This window comes from Stenella coeruleoalba, assembly GCF_951394435.1.
Source record: "Stenella coeruleoalba genome assembly, chromosome: 4".
NCBI classification, from domain to species: Eukaryota; Metazoa; Chordata; class Mammalia; order Artiodactyla; family Delphinidae; genus Stenella; species Stenella coeruleoalba.
In genome coordinates, this window is record NC_137149.1 from 42,824,491 (window position 1) to 42,848,156 (window position 23,666).

General features: G+C 43.5%; 1 protein-coding gene across 3 annotated transcripts in view; it reads left to right on the forward strand.

Annotated features, from left to right (window-relative positions):
• Positions 1–19,648, forward strand: part of BST1 (bone marrow stromal cell antigen 1) — a 29,809-nt gene extending 10,161 nt beyond the window's left edge. Inside the window, exons 5-10 of one of the 3 annotated variants that reach the window (XR_013828095.1) lie at positions 181–257; positions 604–696; positions 4,691–4,777; positions 8,086–8,145; positions 8,827–8,884; positions 18,157–18,270. Coding sequence is in view for 2 of the 3 variants with exons in the window: in XM_079919860.1 (XP_079775986.1) it covers positions 181–257; positions 604–696; positions 4,691–4,777; positions 8,086–8,145; positions 18,157–18,283 (444 nt within the window). In the remaining variant the exon portion in view is untranslated. Of the gene's footprint in view, positions 1–180; positions 258–603; positions 697–4,690; positions 4,778–8,085; positions 8,146–8,826; positions 8,885–18,156 lie in introns of all 3 variants that reach the window. The other 2 variants (XM_079919860.1, XM_079919861.1) reach the window with 2 other exon arrangements.
• The last annotated feature ends 4,018 nt before the right edge of the window (positions 19,649–23,666 follow it).

The window sequence follows — 23,666 nt, forward strand, 5'->3', positions numbered from 1 at the left end:
TTTTTGACATTTCAAAGCAATTTGCTTTCCAAGATATGCCAGTTTGCATCCCTCTGGCTCTATGAAATACCAAATTTATCCCATCCTTGCCAGTATTGAAAATTGTCAATTTAAAAAACAATTGACCATTTCATAGCTTAAAAATGACAGCTTACTCAAAATGCTTGTTTCTTTTTGCAGTATGCAAAGGATAGTTCTGGGGTGATCCATGTCATGCTGAATGGTTCAGAGCCAACAGGAGCCTATCCTGTAAAAGGGTAAGAATGCAGCACCAACATGTAAGACAAAGATGCCAAAATGTGTTTTTAGTTGTTTTCAGCGGAGGCTTAAGAGAATCATTCACATCCCCAGTCTAATGCTTGCTTCTGTAAGATCAGGTAGAGAAAAACAATTGAATGACCTGGAGATCAGAACTATGTCCATACATTTATAAAACTAACAGCTGATGAATGCCTGAATGAAATAAGTAACCTAAAAATTAAAGCTAAAAAGTGCCTCCTGCAAAGCTTTAAAACAAAAGTAATGTGTAAGTCAACTAACATTGATATGGGAACAGTATCATATTGCTTTAGGACTTTAAGAAATGTCTTTCCTGTTTCTCAGGTTTTTTGCAGATTTTGAAATTCCCCACTTACAGAAGGATAAAATCACACGCATTGAGATCTGGGTTATGCATGAAATCGGGGGAACCAATGTGTAAGTTATGATGCTACTGATCTTTGTGCAAACCTGCTTTTCTTGGATGTAATATGATCCAGTCTGATTTACATTTACATTTCTGGGGAATCAATGGTCTTCTCTGTTTCTAATGTGGTGGGCAGAGAAAGGCAAAGGCTTGACTTTCTGGAAATGCCATGAGTCAGTCCTGAGCCCAGAGAGAAAACCTCCTTTATCCAGATACTCTTCTCAGCCTTTCTGAGTAGGTCATTTGTGTAGGTCAAAGCCAGTTTTTCTCCCTGGTCATTTAAAGCTCAAAAGCTTCACTGGGAGTTCACAGAATGGACTCATGGATCATGTAATGAAGACGTTCTTCTCAGAGAACAACCAGTTTCGCAGCTGGGTCTCAGGTAACTGGCCAAGGAAATACTTATGATCCATATTTTTCTCGGAAGCCGCTAACTCAAGTGGTTATATCAACTCAGATATCAAACAAACTTGAACTCATCCTTCTCATCAACAAAGGGCAGTGCTGGCAAAACTAAAGATAAAAAACGTAAAGCCAGTTGGCTCAGAGACAAGCCAATAAGGCCAAGCCTGGTAAAAGCTGTGCAGCCGTGATGGTGCTTCAGAAGCAGCTGGGGCCCTGTCCTTCAGAGCATTGAATCTACATTGGGGAAAGCGTTGAGTGGATGTGTTATTGAAAGAATGTTCTGGAAGAATCTTAGCAAATTCCCCATTTCAGGCCGCCAGGACCCCCTAAGACTCACCATATAATGAGTGATATTTTTTTTTCTCTTGGGCAGAAGATTAAATTTGCAAATGACTTATTACATAGTCATACCAGAATCTGCTCCTCTCTTCCCAGAAGACAACTTATACCTATTGTTGCATGAAAAACAATGTGTATTGTTTTTCTTGTTGCTGTGAGAAGTTGCTTTTTGTCTAGATATTATGCTTGCTTGTTGTTTTAAGGTATCTATCAGAGAAAGATTGTCCTTTGAATCTTTTTTTTTTAAAAAACATCTTTATTGGAGTATAATTGCTTTACATTGCTGTGTTAGTTTCTGCTGTATAACAAAGTGAATCAGCTATAGGTATACATATATCCCCATATCCCTTCCCTCTTGCGTCTCCCTCCCACCCTCCCTATTCCACCCCCTTAGGAGGTCACAAAGCATGGAGCTGATCTCCCTGTGCTATGTGGCTGCTTCCCACTAGCTATCTATTTGACATTTGGTAGTGTATATATGTCAATACCACTCTCTCACTTCTTCCCAGCTCATCCTTCCCTCTCCCCATGTCCTCAAGTCCATTCTCTACATCTGCATCTTTATTCCTGTCCTGCCCCTAGGTTCTTCAGAACTATTTTTTTTTAGGTTCTATATATACATGTTTGCATACGGTACTTGTTTTTCTCTTTCTGACTTACTTCACTCTGTATGACAGACTCTAGGTCCATCCACCTCACTACAAATAACTCAATTTCGTTTCTTTTTATGGCTGAGTAATATTCCATTGTATATATTTGCCACATCTTCTTTATCCATTCATCTGTTGATGGACACTTAGGTTGCTTCTATGTCCTGGCTATTGTAAATAGTGCTGCAATGAACATTGTGGTACATGACTCTTTTTGAATTATGGTTTTCTCAGGGTATATGCCCAGTGGTGGAATTGCTGGGTCATGTGATAGTTCTATTTTTAGCTTTTTTTTTTTTTTGCGGTATGCGGGCCTCTCACTGTTGTGGCCTCTCCTGTTGCGGAGCACAGGCTCCGGACGCGCAGGCTCAGCGGCCATGGCTAACGGGCCTAGCCACTCCACGGCACGTGGGATCTTCCCGGACCAGGGTACAAACCCGTGTCCCCTGCATCAGCAGGTGGACTCTCAACCACTGCGCCACCAGGAAAGCCCTATTTTTAGCTTTTTAAGGAACCTCCATACTGGTCTCCATAGTGGCTGTATCAATTTACATTCCCACCAAAGTGCAAGAGGGTTCCCTCTTCTCAACACCCACTCCAGCATTTATTGTTTCTAGATATTTTGATGATGGCCATTCTGACCAGTGTGAGATGATATCTCATTGTAGTTTTGATTTGCATTTCTCTAATGATTAGTGATGTTGAGCATCCTTTCATGTGTTTGTTGGCAATCTGTATATCTTCTTTGGAGAAATGTCTATTTAGATCTTCTGCCCATTTTTGGACTGGGTTTTTTGTTTTTTTGATATTGAGCTGCATGAGCTGCTTGTATATTTTGGAGATTAATCCTTTGTAGTTGCTTTGTTTGCAAATATTTTCTCCCATTCTGAGGGTTGTCTTTTTGTCTTGCTTATGGTTTCCTTTGCTGTGCAAAAGCTTTTAAGTTTCATTAGGTCACATTTGTTTATTTTGGTTTTCTTTGAATCTGTTTTTAATGAGATAAGGAAATTGCAATTCATTGTCATCTCAGCACATTATTCCTGTGTCAGGAGAGATAATAAAGGGGTAAGAACACCTGGTTGTCCACATCTGTGCCACAGGATCGAGGTGCAGGTCATGAGCTAAGAAAATGGGGGTCCCAAACTGCTCAGATTTTAGGGGAAAAAATCATAGAGAGTGAAAAATCACATGGCTGATAGCTAGTTGTGTTTAGCACTGCTTTGATTTCTTTTATTAAAAAAAAAAAAAAAAGGTTAAATAACCCATTGACTGAGCTCTGTGTCTAGGTGTCCTGAAACCTCCATGTCATTGCTTACCAAAAAGTTCTAAGTAGTGAACTTGGCCCAGAGAAGGACATAGTCCCAGATTTTGGCAAGGTTCTAAAACATGATGTCACTCAACACCTTACCCTCTTCACTCCCGTAATGCCTAGAATTCCACTTCTGTGAAAACTTCCTCCAATAGCTCATTTCCTCCCTGTACACTCCCTCTCTGTTAATTTTATAGTGGGGAGGCTGTTCACCTTCCCACTCCAGGTAAACTGAGGCCGGATCCTGTCTGCAACGTGAATAACATACCTACTCATCACAGCTGGCCGTGTTGTACCCACCTCTCTTTGCCTTTATCAATCCGCCTGCTTAACTCTGACCGTCGAGAGGGCAAGAATCCTTGTTGATGAGAACGTGGGGAGATAGACATCTTATACTCTGTTGGGGTGGTCAACGTGGGGTTCAGTGTGGCAGTGCTACCAAGAGCCTGAAAATGCATTCAAAACCTCGGTGACAGAAAACCTACTTCCAGGAATGTATGCTAAGGAAACAAATAATTAAGCATGTGTATGAAAATGAAACTTCAACAAGGTTTTTTTGTAGTGTCAATGACATTGCAATATAGGAATGAACCTTGGTCTTTAACAAGAGGCGACTGCTTTTTTGAACTGTGTTCTGATTATGTAAGGTAGACCAGGCAGGAATTAAGAATAATGGCAGAGAGGTATATATGTATAGACACAGACATGGGCAAATGCATATTACAAAATGCGCTGGGCAACAGAATCACATTGAAATATTTTAAAAGTCTTGTGGGAATAAATATACTGTAAAAGTCTAGAATGATGTACACCAAAGTGTTAGCAGCAGTTATCTCTAGTGATGTGAGATTTGGGTTTTTTTCCCTTTTGTTGAGTTGAGTTTTCTAGTATTTTTTGACACGTATGTTTTTGTTTCCATTTGAAGCTTAACTTAATACACTCTGGGTTGAACAGGCTGGCACTCGCCTTTGGTCAGGCTCGGCGCACAAGCACAGTGCTGCGTTGACGGGTGGGGCTACGATGAGCCCTGTGGAGCACCGCGCATGCGCCGGCAGAAACCCTCCGAAGGCGTGTGACTCGCAAAACTTCGGGCAGGTTTGAAGGCTCAGAGCACCCCGTCCTGGGCACCCGCGGCTTGACTGCCGGCAGCCTTTTTGGGTCCAGAGAATTTGCCACGTATTTCTCCAGAGAGGAGAACATCTAGGGAGCACACGGTCAAAATATTTTTTGATTAACACAGAAACAGCTCCCCCCATCCTCTTCTCCTTCTATTTTGATAGTTTTTATGTTTTTGTGTTTCAGGGAATCCTGTGGAGAAGGCAGTGTGAAAATCCTGGAAGAGAGACTGGAGAAAATGGGTTTCCAGTATAGCTGTATCAATGGCTACAAGTAGGTGGCATATTATAGTCAGTGTATATATTCAAAGGAGGAGCAGAGGGTTGCCGAAAAGGTTTTTCAGAGATCAGCTCCAAAGGCCGTGGAACTGTGCCTTCTGGGTTGTCACTGGGTGTGGGGACTGGGAGGGCCTTCTGGCCAGGGTTCCACCTGGCCCCCGCCCACTTCTGTCCAGAGTCCTTTTTAATGACGCTAAAGGACAGACAGCAGCCCTTTGTCATTTGTGTATGTCTAGTTTTCTCTTCACTCGCTTACTGCATGTGCGTCATCTGAGAACAGGGACTATGGTCCCTGCATCTCTGGATGCCACACTGCGCATGACATGTGCTAAGGTGGAGTTTGAGATACTTACAGAGAGATGCATGGTGACTGTGGACCAACAGGAAAAGCATCATAGCTACCATTTATTGAGCACGTTATGGGCCAGGCGCTTTATATACGTATAATCAGAGATCGTTTCAGGGCATTCCTGATACTTGGAAATGTAGGTAAATTTGGCTCAAACCCTGCAACGGTTGAAAGCCCTCCCCTGGACTGGGAATTACTCACCTTGCTGCTTCCTTCTTCTCTCTGTGTCGGCACCTGAGTCTGCAGGCCTGTTTGTCTCCTTAGGGGCTAGAGTCCAACACCGCAAGGACTTAGTGGCTTTCCCGAACGTTTGTGGGTATGGCAGGGTGCACATTACATCTGCAGTCTTTGCCAGTGTCCGTGACCGTCCAGGCGGCCCTGTTGCCCTCTGCTGTCTCAAAAGTTCCATGGACCTGGTAACTGTCCCACCTGAGCAAAGCCCCTGGAAGTATGGGTCTCCCCCTACTCTGGACTCCCCAGGAGAACAAGCCCCTCAAAGCTGTTCTTCCACAGCTTAAGGCTGTACCATTTTCCTCATCTATTATTGCTAATGCTCTCAGGAATCTCTCAGGTTAGGTGTTGTTATCACCCTCTTTTGAAAACAAAGTGAAGCACATACTCTTTTTTGGAAATATAATCTGTGTACAGAAAAAATGCAGAAACCGTAAGTATACAGGTGGATGAATTTTCACCAGTTCAACATACACATGTACCCAGCATGTAGATCAAGAAACAGGGCACAACCAGCACCCCTAGTCTCCCTTTGGCTTCCCTTTCAGGATCCCCACCTGCCTACAATAGTAACCACTCTCTAGACTTGTAAGAGCATAGGTTAGTTTTGTCTGTTTTTTCAATATTTTATTTTTATTTACTTTTGGCTGTGTTGAGTCTTCATTGCTATGCGCGGGCTTCCTCTAGTTGAGGCAAGCGAGAGCTATTCTTTGTTGTGGTGGGCAGGCTTCTCACCGCGGTGGCTTCTCTTGTTGTGGAGCACGGGCCATAGGCGTGCGGGCTTCAGTAGTTGTGACACGTGGGCTCAGTAGTTGTGGCTCGCGGGCTCTAGAGTGCAGGCTCAGTAGTTGTGGCTCACGGGCTTAGTTGCTCCGCAGCATGTGGGATCCTCCCAGACCAGGGCTTGAACCCATGTCCCCTGCATTGGCAGGTGGATTCTTAACCACTGTGCCACCAGGGAAGCCCTAGTTTTGTCTATTTTTAAGGTTTATATAAATATCCGCTTTTCATGGATGGGTAAATTAAGTGTTAAGAGAGGTTGAGCAAGTTCCCAAAGGTCTCCACTCAGTGACAGAGCTGAATTTTGAATCCAGCATTGTGTGGCCCTGAAGATTCCTCTTTTCTTTCTACTATAGAACTCTAATTCTTAATCAAGGCATCAGATTTTAGTAAATTAAATAAAAGGTAATTCTTATTCTAAAACAGCTCAATGATAGAGAAAAATATGGCTAAAAATTCCACAGTTATGACCCCTTTGCTTTGGTCCAGGACCTCCCCCAAGGAGGCTGTCTTTTTATAAGTCATCAGGTCAAGTGTGGGAGCCCAGCCAGGGTCTCATTCCTGACTCACGGCTGTGAGCCTCAGGGTCTCAGCCTGCTTTTACTGGCTCGAGTTTACCCTACCAAAGCTGGTTTCAGGGCTCCTCCCTTGCCTGGCTCAGCCTCCCAACTCCCATTTTTGTACTGCTCGTGGGCTCTTTCTGTGTTAAGGTAGGGTTTTTATTGCTCCTGGGAGCCCAGAGGCGATAACAACAGGCTTAACATGGGAGAGCGAACAAGGTTAAAAAATCAGACTCAAGCTAGATGCCTCTCAAAATTCAGGTGACATTGACCTCTGTCCTGTGGCAGTTGAAAGTTCTCCCCAGAATTCCTGCAAATTTTGGCGATGTCTTTCTTCATAGCCTCTCTTGTCTCTTGATTGTTTTCTGCTTAGTGCTGTATTGATCCAGACTCAGTGAAACTCAATGCATCTTTTTGGGGGGACATAACACAGCAATAACAAACTACTCTTATAAAAAATATCTGAATAGGGCTTCCCTGGTGGCGCAGTGGTTGAGAGTCCACCTGCCAATGCAGGGGACACGGGTTCGTGCCCCGGTCCAGGAAGATCCCACATGCCGCGGAGCGGCTGCGCCCATGAGCCATAGCTGCTGAGCCTGCGCGTCCGCAGCCTGTGCTCCGCAGTGGAAGAGGCCACAACAGTGAGAGGCCCGGTAACACACACACACACACACACAAAATCTGAATAGTGTAGACTGAGAAGTAGGGAGTCCTACGGAGGGGTCACATAGCGTGCCATAGACCGAACCTGTTTCCTGTTCTTCCAGAGTCCCCTCTGGTCCCCCTACCCAGAGATCCTTCCTTGGCCTTCCTCCCACTGTTACCTGGATCCTGTCTTCACTGCTGCTTTCCCTTCCCTCCTGGCTGCCTGGACCCCACATCTTCTACCTCTACTGTACAAGCAATTTAACTTTCTTCACTGAAGCCTGCGCACCAGCCATCACCTGTGTGCTTCGAGTCCAACCTGCCCAAAATTCTTATCAAGAGGTTTTTCCAAGGAAAATCATACATCCTTAACAGAAGTGGTTCCATGCTCGGGCTCTGGAGTGGAGGTTCAAGTTCAGCTCCACAGCTTGCTACTGTGAGAACTTGGGCAAGTTCCTCTGGGCAGCTTTCTCAACTGTAGATTGGAGATGATAATAGTACCTGCTTTGTTTGGCTGTTGTGAGGATTAAATGACATAATCTATGTAAAATATGTAATCAGATTTCTTGGTACATAGTAAGTGCTCAATAAATGCTGGCTAATATTTTTAAAAAGAAACTATGCTCTTCGAGGTCAAAGACTTTGTATCTCCAGTACCTTGCAGGCCCCCCCATAAATGTTTGATGAATGAAAGTCGTTAAAATAATCCCTTAAATATTACTTCTTTTCATTTTATAGACCAGTGAAGCTCTTACAGTGTGTGCAACACAGCAGTCATCCTGACTGTGCCTTAAATTCGTAAGTGAATGTCTTAACCCAACTTCCGTGCTTCCCCAAAATAATCAGTCCGTACTATTTACAGAATGCTGGTGGATTGCAATATCATTTTACACCCACCCCCTAAAACGTCTGGCTGCAGTGTAAGACTGGTACTTCTACACTGCACTTCTCTTCATATCTGAGCTGCTGGGTTGGTGCAGGTTTGCTGAACATCTGTGCAGCTGAGCGGAATGAACCCCTGCCATGTACCACAGAGCAGAGTCTGCCCTGATGCCTCAGCTTCAGCACAAAGGCTGGGAATGGGGTGGCAGGAGGACCTATTAAAACTTATTTCTGTTGCCCTTAGAGATGACAGTTATTTTACCAGCAAAATGGGTTTATTTGGGAATAGCAGAGGAACTGCAGTTCGGGACAAGCAGGCTAGAGCAAAAGCCATAGACAAGTCCAATAAATGAAGGAGAGGAACTTTATTTTATAGAGAAAAAGGAGGAAGTAGGGAGAGGGTGTTTTGAATGAAAGTCCGTCAGAGAAAAGTGAGAATTCAAGGTGATGACAGTTTCTCATTGGCTGAGTTGCTGGGGTGGTCGATTTCTTACGGAAGATGCAGTGTACATCTCTCCTGCTGTGGCCTGTTGATGATTGATGATTGTTCCTGTGGATGATTCTGTTGGGGTCTGTAATCAACAATTCTTCCTATAGTTGATGAGTGGCACTGCATGAGAACTCCCCCTTCTGACCTCCTGACTCCATTTAAGTGGTAAGGTTTACATTTCTCAATCCTAATGTATCTATTTTTAAAAATTAATTAATTTATTTGCTTTTATTTTTGGCTGTGTTGGGTCTTCATTGCTGTGCATGGGCTTTTTCTCGTTGAGGCAAGCGGGGGCTACTCTTTGTTGTGGTGCACGGGCTTCTCATTGTCGTGGCTTCTCTTGTTGCAGAGCATGGGCTCTAGAGTACGGGCTCTAGAGCGCAGGCTCAGTAGTTGTGGCGCATGGGCTTAGTTGCTCCGCAGCATGTGGGATCTTCCCGGGCCAGGGATCGAACTCGTGTCCCCTGCATTGGCAGGCGGATTCTTAACCACTGTGCCACCAGGGAAGCCCTATACTATTAGTATAAATGATAGTATACATAGGATTCTGCAATGTGCTTTTTTCGCATAATAGTGTCTTGGTGTTGTTTTCCTATCTGTGGTGTTCTGTTGTGTGCGCACGTCATGATTTATTTAACCCATTGCCCATAGGTGGACATTTAGATTGTTTCCAGTATTTAGCTATCATCAACAGTGAATAAGATGAAGCCTTTTCCCTCTACTTCCATTTCCTCAGAGTAATTTCTTTCAACATTTTGGTCCATCTCTCCCATACATCCCAGTACACACACATACACATATGTTACCAGGCAGAGATGTTCATCTATTTGTTTTTGGTTTGGTCTTACTTTCATTTATTTACTTGCCTCTGTTTTTGTACAAAGAGCAGTCATGCTGGACAGACTGTTCTGCTGTGGCCCCTTTTCACTTAACGATATAAGGACGTCATCCTTTTCTGTCTGTGCGTACTTTCTGACTCCGTCTTTTAGTGGCTGCGGAGTGTTCTGTAGGATGGCCACTCGCCATTTATGTAACCATTTTTCAGTCATAGGCTGACTTCATTGTAGGTTGTGGTTGTAGTTGTTTATTATTATAAACAATGCTGAAATATAATCCTTGATTGCATGCCTTGAGCTCTTGTTCAAGTGTCTGCGTAGGAAAGATTACCAGAAAGGGAGTTGCTGGGTCAAAGGATGTATTTTTAGTTTGAATTTTGATATGTTTCAACAAAGCTGCCCCAGTGTGCGCTCCCACCAACAGTACATGGCAGGTGCCCCTTTCTCCCCTTCTTCACTAACCCTGGGTATTATCTGTACTTGTACCTGTATCTATACCTAATTTTAGTCAGTCTTCTGGATAAAACATGATGCTTTATTGTTGTTCTTTTGGTTTTTTTTTTTTTTTTTTTTTTTTGTGGTACGCGGGCCTCTCACTGTTGTGGCCTCTCCCGTTGCAGAGCACAGGCTCCGGACTTGCAGGCCCAGCGGCCATGGCTCACGGGCATAGCCGCTCCGCGGCATGTGGGATCTTCCCGGACTGGGTCACGAACCCGTATCCCCTGCATCAGCAGGCGGACTCTCAACCACTGCGCCACCAGGGAAGCCCTGTATTGTTGTTTTGATTTGTGTTGGCAGGAAGATTTCATATGCCAACACCTGAGTTCTCTTCCCTTCCTTTCCTATCTGCTAAAATTGTATGTACCTTTAAGGACCCAACTCCAAATGTCCCTTTGTCTGTAAGGCTTTCCTAATTCTGTAGGTGGATGTAAGAACTCCCTTCTCTGTGCTCCATTGACTTTGTGCACAACCCAACTACAGCACTTCCCTCTCTCCAGTCATGTTGTAATTCATTCCTCACCATCTGTCTCCAACACTTGACGTAGAGATTGCATGAACTTCCTCTTTGCGTGTCTCATCACAATTGCACAGAGTAGGTCCTCCATAAATGTCTGTAGGGTCCATTTTTCCATCTAGAAGGAGAAGAGAACTAATCTGGGCTGGACATCGACTGTATGCCAGGGGCTGTGCTGTGTGCATTGCATAGAACATTCTGTTCATCCTTCTAACTAGTTCATTAGATAGACACAGAGCGGGGAGAGAAAGACAGACAGACAGACAGACAGGCAGGCAGAGAGACTGCTCATCATCCCCATATAGCTCTTCTTCCCATCTTCATTTAGTAATAGAACCCTTGAATGTTAGTTGGCCTCATGGTGGCCAAGAATAACAATTGTACTTCCCAGCCTCTCTTTCCTCTGGGGCCGAGTGATGTGGGTGACTTGAAAGGAAAGAACATTTATTCCCTCCCCCTTTGTTGGCTGGTGTATGGACCCAGAAGGTGTGGTGATGGGCCATCTTCGCTGGGCATGGCAGAGCAAGCCATAGACGGAGGCTGGGTGCCCCCTGCCATGGAAACACAGATCAGCCTGCACAGTTACAGAGAGAGAGACAAACATCTGTCTTGTCTAAGCCCCTGGGATTTGGGGTCCTTTCAACAGTAACCAAACCTATATCTGAACCGATACAGATAGGTTCTGTTACCCTCATTTCAGGGGTGTAGAAACTCTGGCTTAGGGAAGATAATGAAGGATTTGCCCAAGAAAAGACTACCCAGCCAGTGAGTGGGTCTGAAGCGAGTCTATGAGGTTTCCAGAATTCACCCTGGCGACTGTTAGGCTCTTTTGACTAGAAATTGGGATAAGAGAGCCACCAACACCAGCATGTGTTCCAGGGTGGCTGGCGAGGTTAAGTCCTCTCCCACTCTCTGCTGTTCACTGTCTGTGAATTAGGCACGCATGTTTTTGAGTCCTCTCACAGGAAGTAAAGAACAGTCTGTGTACCTGGGTCTTCACTTTCCTCACCTGAGAATGAAATCCACTCTCCTGTCCCTTCTGCTCAGAAACATTCAACGTTCCCTGCTACCGAGTCTGAACTTCTGGCTTGGCCTTCCTGGTTATAAGAACCTCCTTCTAAACACACCACCCACTGCTCCCCACTAGAAACTTTCACTGCAAGCTTGGATCCACTTCCCTGAAGACACCCTGTGCTTTCCTGCCCACAGTCCTGTGGACACTGACCCTTCTGGCCATGGTGAGAGCAATGCAGTTGGAGTCAGATGACCTGAATTTGACATTTTTCTCATCTACAAAACTGAAATAATGGGAACTGCCACATGGGTTTGTTGTGAAGACGGCGCCCAACCTCCCTTCTAGACAGGATACTAGAAAGACTCCCCGGAGCCTGGACCCAGGCGCAGGCTTCAGGTTCCTAAAGTTCAAGTAAGGAGCACATTGGTCGAAACTCATAATCACAAAGCATCGCACACCAGATCCAGGTAGCTCAGCAGAAATGGGATGTGTTGAAGGATATTGGGTCACTCAGAGTCTTCCTGGGAGAGCCAGAGGAGCAGGGCTGGAGGCTATGCCAAAGTCCCACCCAGAACTGCCCTGGGGGAGATCCCCCTGCAGCCTGTTGGGCACAGACACCGTAGAGAGTTCCTATGATGCGCGTGCCTGGATGCTCCTTCTAGAATGTCTGCCACGGCTGCCTCGGAGAGCTGGTGCCAGGGCACCCCCGGCGACAATGAACCCTCGGTGGCATCCGCTGTTTCAATCTACTCTGCCCACAGCTATACCCAGATGTGGGTACATCTGGTTGGCAGAGTTTTGGGCACGTGTTTGTGCTCTAACTCCAGGGAGGTTGGGAAATTGCATCTCTGCTTTAAATCCAGTCTCACGGCTTTAAATCTCATCTGTATGCTGGTGACTCCAAAATGAGTATTTCTATAGTCCAGGCCCTGTACTGAGCGCCACACTTGTATATTCAGCAGTTTACTCTGATGTCTAATAGATATTTCAGATGCAACACATCCCAAACCGGACTGAATTGACCCAGGGTGGTAGGCTGAGTCATGGCCTCCAAAGATAGGCAGGTCCTAATTCCTGGAATGAGTGGATTTTACTTTATATTACAAGGGGCTTTGCAGATACGATGAAGTTAACGATCTTGAGGTGGGGAGATTATTCTGGACTATCCTGGTGGGCTCTGCATGTAATGTAAGTGTCCTCATAAGAACAAGGCAGAGGGAGATTTGGTTCAAGAGGAGGGGAAGGCAGTGTGGTGATGGAAGCAGAGATTAGAATGATATACTTTAAAGGTAGATAAAGGTCAAGGACACAGAGTCTCCCCTCAGGAGATTTTCCAAAAGGAAGCAGCCCCACTGACACCTCGACTAACCCTGGAAACTGGTTTCAGACTCTTGACCCCCAGAACTGTAAGAGAATAAATAAAACTGTGGTGTTTTGAGCCACTGAGTTTATTACAGTAGCAATGGGAAACTAATACACCCCTCAGTTGGTCTACCCATACATCCCTGTCTCAATTGATGGTAACGACCCACCTTTCCAAAAATCTCCAAGCGCCTGTTCCTAAAATCTTAGCGCCATTCTTGATGCCTTCCCTTCTTTCACCCTTCGGCAAAAAATCCTGTTGATTCAACTTACAAATTTAATGGAAAATCCCATCATCTACTGTGACCAGCCTGGTCTGAGCCACTGGGCCTCTTTGAAACCCAGCTACTAAGAAGTTAGCCTTTTATTTTTATTGTTCATTAGGGAAATTTCAAACATGCACATAGTATAAGGAATAGTCCTTTAAAAATTCGGTCATGTCACTCATCTGCTCACAACCCTGCAGTCAGTCCCACATCACTCAGAGTTAATGCCAAACAGCCTTCCCAGGAACCCCAGCCCCACTTGTCTCCAACTTTTTTCTTCCTCCCCTTCCCTCACTGGGCTTCAGCCACAGTGACCTCCTGGGACTTGACAGCACATTCCCACTACAGGGTCTTGGTCGCTGTTTTCTCTGCCCGGAAGTCCTTCCCCATGTGGCCAACTCACTCACTCACTGTGTTTGCTCACATCTCAGCTCCCTGAGGCAACCTTGACCTCTGTGTTTAAAGCTGCAGCCTGCACCGTCAGCTCTGGCTCTGCAAACCCCCTCATGTTGCTCTACTTTTCTTTTCTATAGTGTTTGTTTATCATCTTCTGACTTATTTGCTTGTTAAGTTTGTTTTTTATTACCTGTTTCCCATCTGTTAGAACATCAACTCGTCTTTTCCTTGTTCTGTTCGCTGATGAATGTGACTCAAGAACCTAGGAGGGAGCCTGCAGCCTGGTAGGCACTGAGGAACGAATGAATGAGTGAACAAATGATTGATTTTTCTACCCTGGGGAGGCATAGGTTTGAGACAAAGGATGTTGAAAGGGGCTGGGCAACTGAAGGGAAATGACACGGGTCCTGTGAGAGTTTGTCCTATAAGAAGTGAGCAGGGGCAGCATGTGTAGAAGTAACAGATTTTGATTGTAAGAAACAGAATCCAGCTGTGGCTCATGTAGGTGGAAAAAAGGGGAATAAAGTTGTTGGGGGGATTTAATAGAAGAGACTCTCCAGTGAGCAGGGGGCCTCATAAGGTCTGGAGAGGTAAATGTCCTTATTGTTACTGTGTAACTTAGGTCTTTCTGGTTTTACTCTGTCTCCTTAAACACACTTTAAACTTTATGCAGATACAGATGGTGTAAAGTTCCTTCCTGTAAAACCTGTTGCACCCTACACTGCCATTCCCAAAATAGGCAAGTGGGGCCACCCTGGCACTGGTGCCTGCTTTTCCCTCCCCTGCTGCAGACTCTGTACGGTGAATGAGGGCAGCTCTCCTCACCAGTCTTCAGGTCTTTCTGAGCACTTTGCCCATGTCAGCCTGTCAACCTGGTTTTCGGAGTCATCATCTCATTACATCCAACCACATTCTTGGAAGGTGGGCAGTTTGATCACCATTAGTGATGCTGAGGTTCAGAGAGGTTAAGTGACCCCTTAAAGTCACTCAGGACTGGCTAGAGGCAGAAGTGGCACCCAGGTCTGTCGGTGTGTAAAGTCCTTGCTCTTCCCACTGAACCACACTGCCTCCAGATGTTTCTGGGGTTCACACCACAGCAGAGAAGTAAGAGGTTTATAGTTCCTGACCTGTTCTTTCTTTCTTTGGGCATTCTTTCAGTGACTGTTGAACAGATTTATTTATGACAGTTCTTTCCCAAGTCCATTGAACGTCAAGAATAAAACCCTCTTTCACGCTTTGCTGAGGTTTTCTCCACTTTCATTACTTTGGAAGGAATTTTACTAATCTCCTTTAAAAATGATTTAGCAAAGAATACTGGTAGATAATTTACAGAAGAGGAACCATCAGTGGCAAATATGAAACATTATTTTATTGATCTAATAATAATGAACTACACATTCAATAAGGGGCAATTTCCACCTCAATTTCTTTAGCATACCGTGACAAAAAATAGCAGAAAAAAATATATATATATATTTTTTGCGGTACGCGGGCCTCTCACTGTTGTGGACTCTCCTGTTGCGGAGCACAGGCTCCGGACCGCAGGCTCAGCGGCCATGGCTCACGGGCCCAGCCGCTCCGCGGCACGTGGGATCTTCCCGAACCGGGGCACGAACCCGCGTCCCCTGCATCAGCAGGCGGACTCTCAACTACTGCGCCACCAGGGAAGCCCAGCAGAAAAATATTTTAAAGATGTTATTCAATGCTTGATGGCATTGTAAGTTGCTAAAATGCTTTGGGAGAACAACTTGATAATATGTATCAAGAATTATAAAAATATTCATAATCTTTGACCTAAGTCAGACTTTAGGTACCCTATTCTAAAGACATGATTCAAAATATAGATTCAATCTACATGCTCACAGATGTTCACAAACAATTCTCTATAATGCAGTATCAGAAGTGCAAACATTGAGAGCTGGAGCTAAATATTCAAGGGTACGAGAATGGTTACATCAGAGGGTTATACTTACTACATGGAATAGAATGTAGCCATTAAAAACAATCGTAGGTGGTTTATGTCAGTTATATCTCCATAAAGCTGGGGGTGAAGGTGAAACAACCGTAATCACGATAATCATGCAGCAATATGGAAAAATTCTCACAAACAATTAAAGTGAAAAACACGTAGAAAACAACTTTATATGCTTATAGGTTATAATATTGGCCAAAAATTCAGTAGATGGATAATCTACAGGATTGGTGAGGATATGAGAAAACAGACGTACTCATGTTACTGACATAGTGTTCGCTGTGTCAGTCAGGGTCAAGGGAAAACATCAGATTTCCCATCTTGCCCTGAATTCTCTCTCCAAAATGTGTTCCCCCGCTGTGCCCTGGCCCTAGGCCACAGAAGTGGGATGGCAAATTTCACTTGCTTAGGAATAATGGGGTAAAAGACTTTGAACCTGCAAAAGTTTAGAATCCAAATCCCATTATTTTTGTGGTAAGTTTAGGAACAATCTGTATTTTTTGATATTTAATTTATTTACATCATTTTAATTTATGTACAACATTTTAGAGAGTTTATCATTTAAGAATAGCTCTTGGAATAACCCTGTGATTCCAATATAAGTGTAACTATTAAATAACTGATTTAAAAAAAACTTATTTCAGACTTAGGATTTTTAGTTGAAAGTTATAAGAGAATTTTACTAAGTTTTCAATCAGTACTGGAATGTTTAAGAGAATTAAGATTAAATTTTATACATTTATTAGATTTACTAGAATTAAGTATTCGAGAAGGTTTTGCTCACTTAAAGTCATTTAAAATATTTTATAAAGAAAATGTAATGTGTTAAAATGTAAGTTTAAAATAATTTAACCTAAAATAACTTGAGTTTAAAATATTCAGAAAATTGGAATAATTGTGAAGCCCCCTTAAAAGTTATTATCAGAGTTGACTAGGCTTTTAAATTAGAAGAATACTATTCATAAATTAACTAGAAAAGTGTATGGGAAAGTCAAGCTTTTGAATTTATAAATTTAATAGTTAGAATTAATTTTTAAAACCAAAGTAACTGCAAATAATGTGCTTTTTCTCTGCATAAACACCACCCTCAAGCAAAGCCTCACAGTGACATGAAAAGCTTAAGCTAAAATGTGACAAGTGGACCCATGCATCTAAAGTGAAAGAAAACAAAACTATATTCTGTTTGTGCATGATAATAGATGTAAATGATAGAAATAGATCTAAGATAAACTCCCAATGGCTAGGGAAGGGAGTGAGAACTGGAAAAAGACGAAGGGAGACTCATTATTACTGTTTAGTTCTGTATTATTTTATTTTCTTAAAAAGTAAAAGTAAATTTTTCTTTGTCTTAATTGGTTAATTATTTAACAGCAAAAACACTAATCAATTTTGAATGAACTGTCTGGAACATTAACTGAATTAGAAGTGCAATTATAGAAAATGTCCAGCAGGAGGAGCCCTAGTACAAATTTGTGGGCTGCTCGAGATTCCTTTAGCAAAAAAGGGGCGAATAGCACTCATATGGAGTAAGCAGCTTTCAAGGACCCCAGCCACTAGTCAGGATCCAGGGAATAAAAACCTCAGATTGTTTCATAATTTTAAAAGTTTGTTTTTTAATTGTTTTCAAAGAATTCAGTAATTTCTGTTTTTAAAAATCTGGTGGTCAGACCCTATTTGCTATGACCAGAGTCCCTATTTTGGCCAGATCCTTTCTCAATGTCTTTATGTCATGGCTGGTTTTTCCTCACCAGTTAAACTGTGATGATGTAATGTCCATCAGTAGGGAAATTGGGGAACTTTATGGTACATCCATACAATCAGAATTCACCCATGAGGAAGAATGAATAAACTCCACGTGTACCGATATGGAAGTATGTGCAAGATGTGCTGTTGGGTGAAAAAACAAGTTGTAGATTCCACCTGTACTTAGATAAAAGGATATGTGAGTCTGTGTGTGTGTGTGTGCGTGGGAGTGTGTGTGCACATGTGTGTGTGTGGGGGGAGTGTGTATCGCATTCCTGGAAGGACAAATCAAAACTACCAAGGATGATTCTCTATGGAAAGTGGGAATAGGGAAGCTAAGGAGCTTTTACTTTTCACTTTGTAACTTTCTGTACTAGTTATTTTATTTATCTATTTATTTATTTATTTTTGGCTGCATTGGATCTTCATTGCTGCGCGTGGGCTTTTCTCTAGCTGTGGCGAGCCGGGGTCACTCTTTGTTGCAGTGCGCGGGCTTCTCACTGCAGTGGCTTCTCTTGTTGCAGAGCATGGGCTCTAGGCGTGTGGGCTTCAGTAGTTGTGGCATGCGGGCTCAGTAGTTGTGGCTCGCGGGCTCTAGAGTGCAGGCTCAGTAGTTGTGGTGCACGGGCTTAGTTGCTCCGCAGCATGTGGGATCTTCCGGGACCAGAGATCAAACCGGTGTTCCCTGCACTGGCAGGCAGATTCTTAACCACTGCGCTGCCAGGGAAGTCCCATGTACTATTTAAATTTTCTGCAGTGTGCATATATGTTTTTGAAAGTAGGTGTCATCCACCAATACTGACATGTTTTCTATTTCCTTTTTAATTTGCAGGGCAGCAACCTCTACTCAAAGAGAAGCCCTGTCCCTTTATGCAGAACGAAGTGCCAGCTTTGTCTTTCCTCTCTTAGTGGCTTTGGCTTCAGATGTAATAACTAGAAACTCAGCTATGTTGCGCTAAGCAGCCTGCAGTCCTGAAACCTGCCCTTGCCCAGTCATCCTTCTTGTTCTGTGTACGCCAGGTGACTCCATTGTCTAAAGAAGCTTCCTGCTGGGAAAACAATGTCCTGAAATGGGTTTTGAATGATATACACGGTCAGGATTTCAGAAATTAAGCTAGTTCTATTTCACCGGTTAAAACTACTGCATTAACAATTTGATTGACATATATACACTACTATGTATAAAATAGATAACTAATGAGAACCGATTGTACAGCACAGAGAAAAAGAACTACTGCATTAGAATTAAAGCTAGTTATTATTTTCTTATTTTCATAATGATACAACATATTGAGGCTCAGACTGTTTGTTATATAAGCAAACATTTTAAGAAAATTTTGGTAGAATTGTATGTATATATATTTATATTTTCTTATACAACCAGCAGGGCACACTGCATGTTTGTTGATAGCTTCAAATATATGTATACTATATAAGTGTATTCATACATGCTTGGTAGGCAAAGAGTTATGTATAATGACATCCATTTAAGGCTTATTTATAATGAGGGGGAACTAAACATTCTACTAATAGGGAACTCTTTGCATATGTTTGGTATATCTGTAGGATGGAATATTATTCAAATAGGAAAAGTTATGTTTACCAGCCCAAATGTCCTTCACCTGGTGAATGGATAAACTAACCTTGGTATATCTATACAGTGGAATACTACTCAGCAATAAAAAGTAACTAACTATGGATAAATGCAGCAGTGTGGGCGAGGCTCAGTTGCAGCATGCCAAGTGAAAGAAGCCAGACCAGAAGGCTACATACCGTATAATTCTGTTTACAGGACATTCTGGAAAAGGTGAAACTATAGGAATGGAGAACTTTTTGGTTTCAGGGTTAAGACTAGGGGGAGGGGCTAACTGAAAAGGAGCATCCTGAGGGAATTTGAGGGGAGTGACAAGACTGTTCTGGATCACTGGCTATGGTGGTGGCGACAGGAATCTATATTTGCCAACACTCAGAACTGTATGCCATAAAGTCATTTCACTGTTTGTAAATTAAAAATTTTCAAAGAACATTTCGTGACATAGAAAAATGCCAGCGATCGGTGTAAGACATAGGACATAAAACTGTTTATATGATCTAATTGTCTAAAATATAATACAAATGTAACATTGTGGATGTATGTTTGTATTATACGCATGTTGTAAATGAATGAAAGGAAAAGAAATAAGCCCAAAAGCGGAGCAATGATCTCTGGAGAATGTTCTTATTAGTGATCCCTATTCTTGACTTTTGACTTTTTGTGTTTTCCAAATTTTCTCTAATGAGCATGCATTACTTTTCTAATCAGAAAAAGAGAAATAAACACATACATCATCTACGTGTGGTAATTTGACACAACACAAAACATTTCCAGAAGAGGAAAAGAAAACCAAAACTCCTCACAGACACTTCCTGTTCTTACTCCCTTTTTCACCTAAAGTGAGCATGGGAGCTTTAGATGTGAGAACTCGCAGATTCTCGTGCCCCAGCGGCCAGCAACTGGGAGTGAGAGCTCTCACATTCTGTCATTTCCTGTAAACCTCTGGAGAGAAAAAGAATTGCCCATTGCGGGCAGAGCCATTCCTCAAACCTGCTGCCCTGACTGCAGAGCTCTTTCTTCCTCCTGACAGAGCCTCTACTCCGTTTTATGTAACCACTTGCCCAAGTGTTCACTGTGAAGCTGGGAATCCTCACAGCTTGATTGTTTTATATAACACACATTTACAATTCAATCTCGTGCGTTTTTAGAGATCACTTCAGACACTGCGCTGGGCAGGGAATCTCACTGGGAATGATAGCACAGGTCTCCCAACTAGCTCCCTGTGCCTCCAATCTCTTTTTCTCTTGGTTCCTTCTTATCTCCCATCACTACCCCTCTCTTGTGGGGTCTACACACTCAGCCGCCCCACACCATGGTGCTCATTCCAGGGTTCGGGAGAGGGCAGGTCCCTTGACCATCACCATCAGTCACCTTCATCATCTTCATCATCTTAACAGTCATCATCACCACCATCATTATCACCATCATCATCACCATGCCTAGTATTTATTGAGTTCTTACCATGAACCGGTCACTGTTTCAATTTTTAATCATTCTTTGAATTCTCATTACTATCCTTATTTTGCAGATGAGAAAACTGAGGCTTGACAAGGTTAAATCACTTCTGCAAGGTCACCCAGTTAGTAATGGAGGAGAAGTGTTACAACCAGGTGGACTGACTCCATCATTGAGGTGCTTTTCTCCATCTGCTGCACTAAATAAGGCCCCAGGAATGTTAACAACACTTGGATTCTGCTCCAGAACCCTCCGAACTCACTTCCCCCTTCCTCTTTCTATTTCCTCAGTCTTCTTAGATCTCCAACCCCACACTCCACCTACCATTTATGTCTTTGCTTTTCTTTTGCACTTTGACGCCAGTCTCTCTTGTCCCAAACTGAACTCCCATCTTTTCTACACCTGCATCTCTCCTCCTCACCTCAGCACATTTAAGGACACTTGTCAGGGTGACATGCCTTCTACCTCACCTTCCCAGAGCTGACATTGTCAGATCCCTATTCAGACCGCCTGAGCATTGTAGGTGGGCATTAGACTTAGAGCTAGAATCCTTCCAGGTGTGCAGATGAGCATGAGGTATTACCAGTGTCAAGATTTTTTTTTTTTGTAGCTGAGGCCCATGGGTTTTGGAGAAGCCTGGTATGGATGGTTGAAACTTGGGATTTTTTTTTTCTTTTTATATAAATGCTGAACACGTGTCTCCTTTGTCATGAAATACCAGGTTATGGATGTCTTACCTTAGCTTCAGAGAATACATGTGACCAAGGTTTCTAGAAGAAAGAAGGAAAGAAAGAAAGGAAAGAAAGAAAGAAAGAAAAAAGAAAACCTTCTCTGTAATGTTTCACAACGCTGTCCCAGTTCACTCACCATAACAACCCATGTGCCATGACAAGAAGTAGAGCATTATAAAGAGAGGCAGGATGAACAAGCTTGCCAAAGCAACTTTTGTTCTCAATTCAGCCTTGGAATTCATCATTTCTTCTTCTTTGTGTAGGTTCCAGAATTTTATGATACCTCTCCCCCTACCCAATGAGCTCTAATAGGTTTCCAGAGGGATCCAGACCTTACCATGTATCTTATTATTGAGGATATCACTTGAGTTAGCGCCTCTTCCCACCATGTCTAGCAACAGTAGATTAGACAAGTGTCCAAACGACATAAATCCTACTGGCCAACCGGAAGAAAAAGGAGGTAGAGCCAGCTTCAAGGGTTGTGATCTGTGCAGTTACACAGGGACCCATGCTCAGAGGGGCCCATGCTTGGTTTACTGTTCTTCTGTCTCTGTCTTTAAATTTTTAATTTTTGAACAAGGAGCACAGCATTTTCGTTTTTCACTGGGACCTGTAAATTATGTAGCTGGTCCTGAGTGGAAGTAAAGCATTCCAAAGCAAAGGGAGCCTTATTCTGTCGAAGGTGGCCCTGTTATATATATAAGAAATAGGTGATGGAGGCCCTGACTGTGCCCAATCTTGATCACACGCTTTCAGCGCTTAATGGGACCTGAAAACACCCCTGTTGGCTCCTCTTCAGCGTATTTCATATACCTGGGGAATTTTTTATCTTCTAAGTCCCGCTTCCCCAAGAAGGAAGCTAGCAGCATGCTTTCCCAGTCTTCTTTGAAGCTAGGGTGCAGACATGTGACCTGTACTTCGCTGGTCAGGTGCTCATGCAGGAGACTTCCCTTCAGGGGAAAGAGAGGTGAACATGGAGATGCCTCCAGGATTTGGCCTGATCAGAGGGGAAAGGCATGAAGAGTGGGGTGTTATTGGTGCCTTGACTGGTGCAGGCTGAGGCGACCGTGCCCAGCGGTCACTGGGCTCAGAATCTCTGCTGGGTGGATGGACGTTGTTAATTTGGGTGTGGTTTCAGGTTTCATAGTCTGGAAGTTTCATTCCCTGACTCTCCTGGAGATTCTATGAGTGCTTTCTGCTTACACTGGCTGGAGTGGATTCTGTTGTTTGCAACTGATAAGCTTCTGACTCTAACTGAAGCCCTCTCCAGCTCAAGGTGAAGGTTAGAGATGACTTGCTCAGCCATGTCTCCATATTTTGGGAGCTTATGAGGTTTTTCACTGATGAAGAGGAGCATCCCTATGTGAAATGGCAGTAGTTGCCAGTGTGCGTGTCTGGGCTTGCCAATTTCCTGTGGTTTCTGGTGCCCTTGTGGTATACTTTCTTTCTAACTTGCAGTGGTGGACAGAAGTGCTGAGTGTCCATCACTTTACACTTCTGCTGCTGAGGTCTGAGCCACCATCTCTTCTTGTATGAATCTCAACAACTCCCCTGCTGCCCCTCCCCAAAAAAGGATACTGTCTTAGTCCACTTCGGCTGCTGCTATAATAAAATACTACAGACTGGGTAGCTTAAAAACAGTAGAAATGTATTTCTCACAGTTCTGGAGGCTGAGAAGTCCAAGATCAAGTTACCAGCAAGGTCATGTTCTGGTGAGGACCCTCCTCTTGATACGTAAGCAGGGGCATTCTTGCTGTGTCCTTACATGGAAGAATGAACTAGGGGTCTCTCTGGAGCCTCTTTGTAAAGGCACTCATCTCGTTCATGAGGGCTCCACCTTCAAGGCTTAAGCACCTCCCCAAACCATCACTTCAGCCATTAGGATTTCAACATTTTGGGGATGAGTTTTGGGAGGACCACAAACATTTAGACCATAACAAGCACTGATGCCCAAGCCAACTCAGAACTCTTCATAGCTCATCCATCTTGCACTCCACCCCTTCACCTTAGAGGGTTCAACCAAACTCTATCCACAAAGCCATCTGGCTCTCCCTGTGTGCTCAGAATGCTCTAACCTTCTGCTCCACCCACTACATCTCTGCCAGTTATCTCCTGCTCATCATTTAGATCTCAGCTCAAGGGTCTCTTCCTCCATGAAGCTTTCCCTGACCACCATTCCCACTCTAGGTCAGATTCAAAGTTCTTTTCCTTATTTCGGTTTGTAATTGTACGTTTGTTAATATGAATATTGATTAACATCTGTACCTGCCCACTTACAACAAGGCCAGGGACCAGAGGCAGCATTAAAAATAACCATCACTAAAAAAAAAAAATAAAAAAATAACCATCACTGTGGCACAGGCCTGACCAATCAGAGCAGACACTAAATGTCCTAATCAGGAAGGCCACTAGCTTTAACAACTGGTCAGCCATGGTGAGGGTACCAGTAGCAGCCACAGCAGGGATGGGATTAACTCTCCTCATTGTATCTTCAGCCCCTGGCCCAGTGCATGGCACATAAAAAAATGCTCAATAAATATCCCTGTGAATAAATGATTGTTC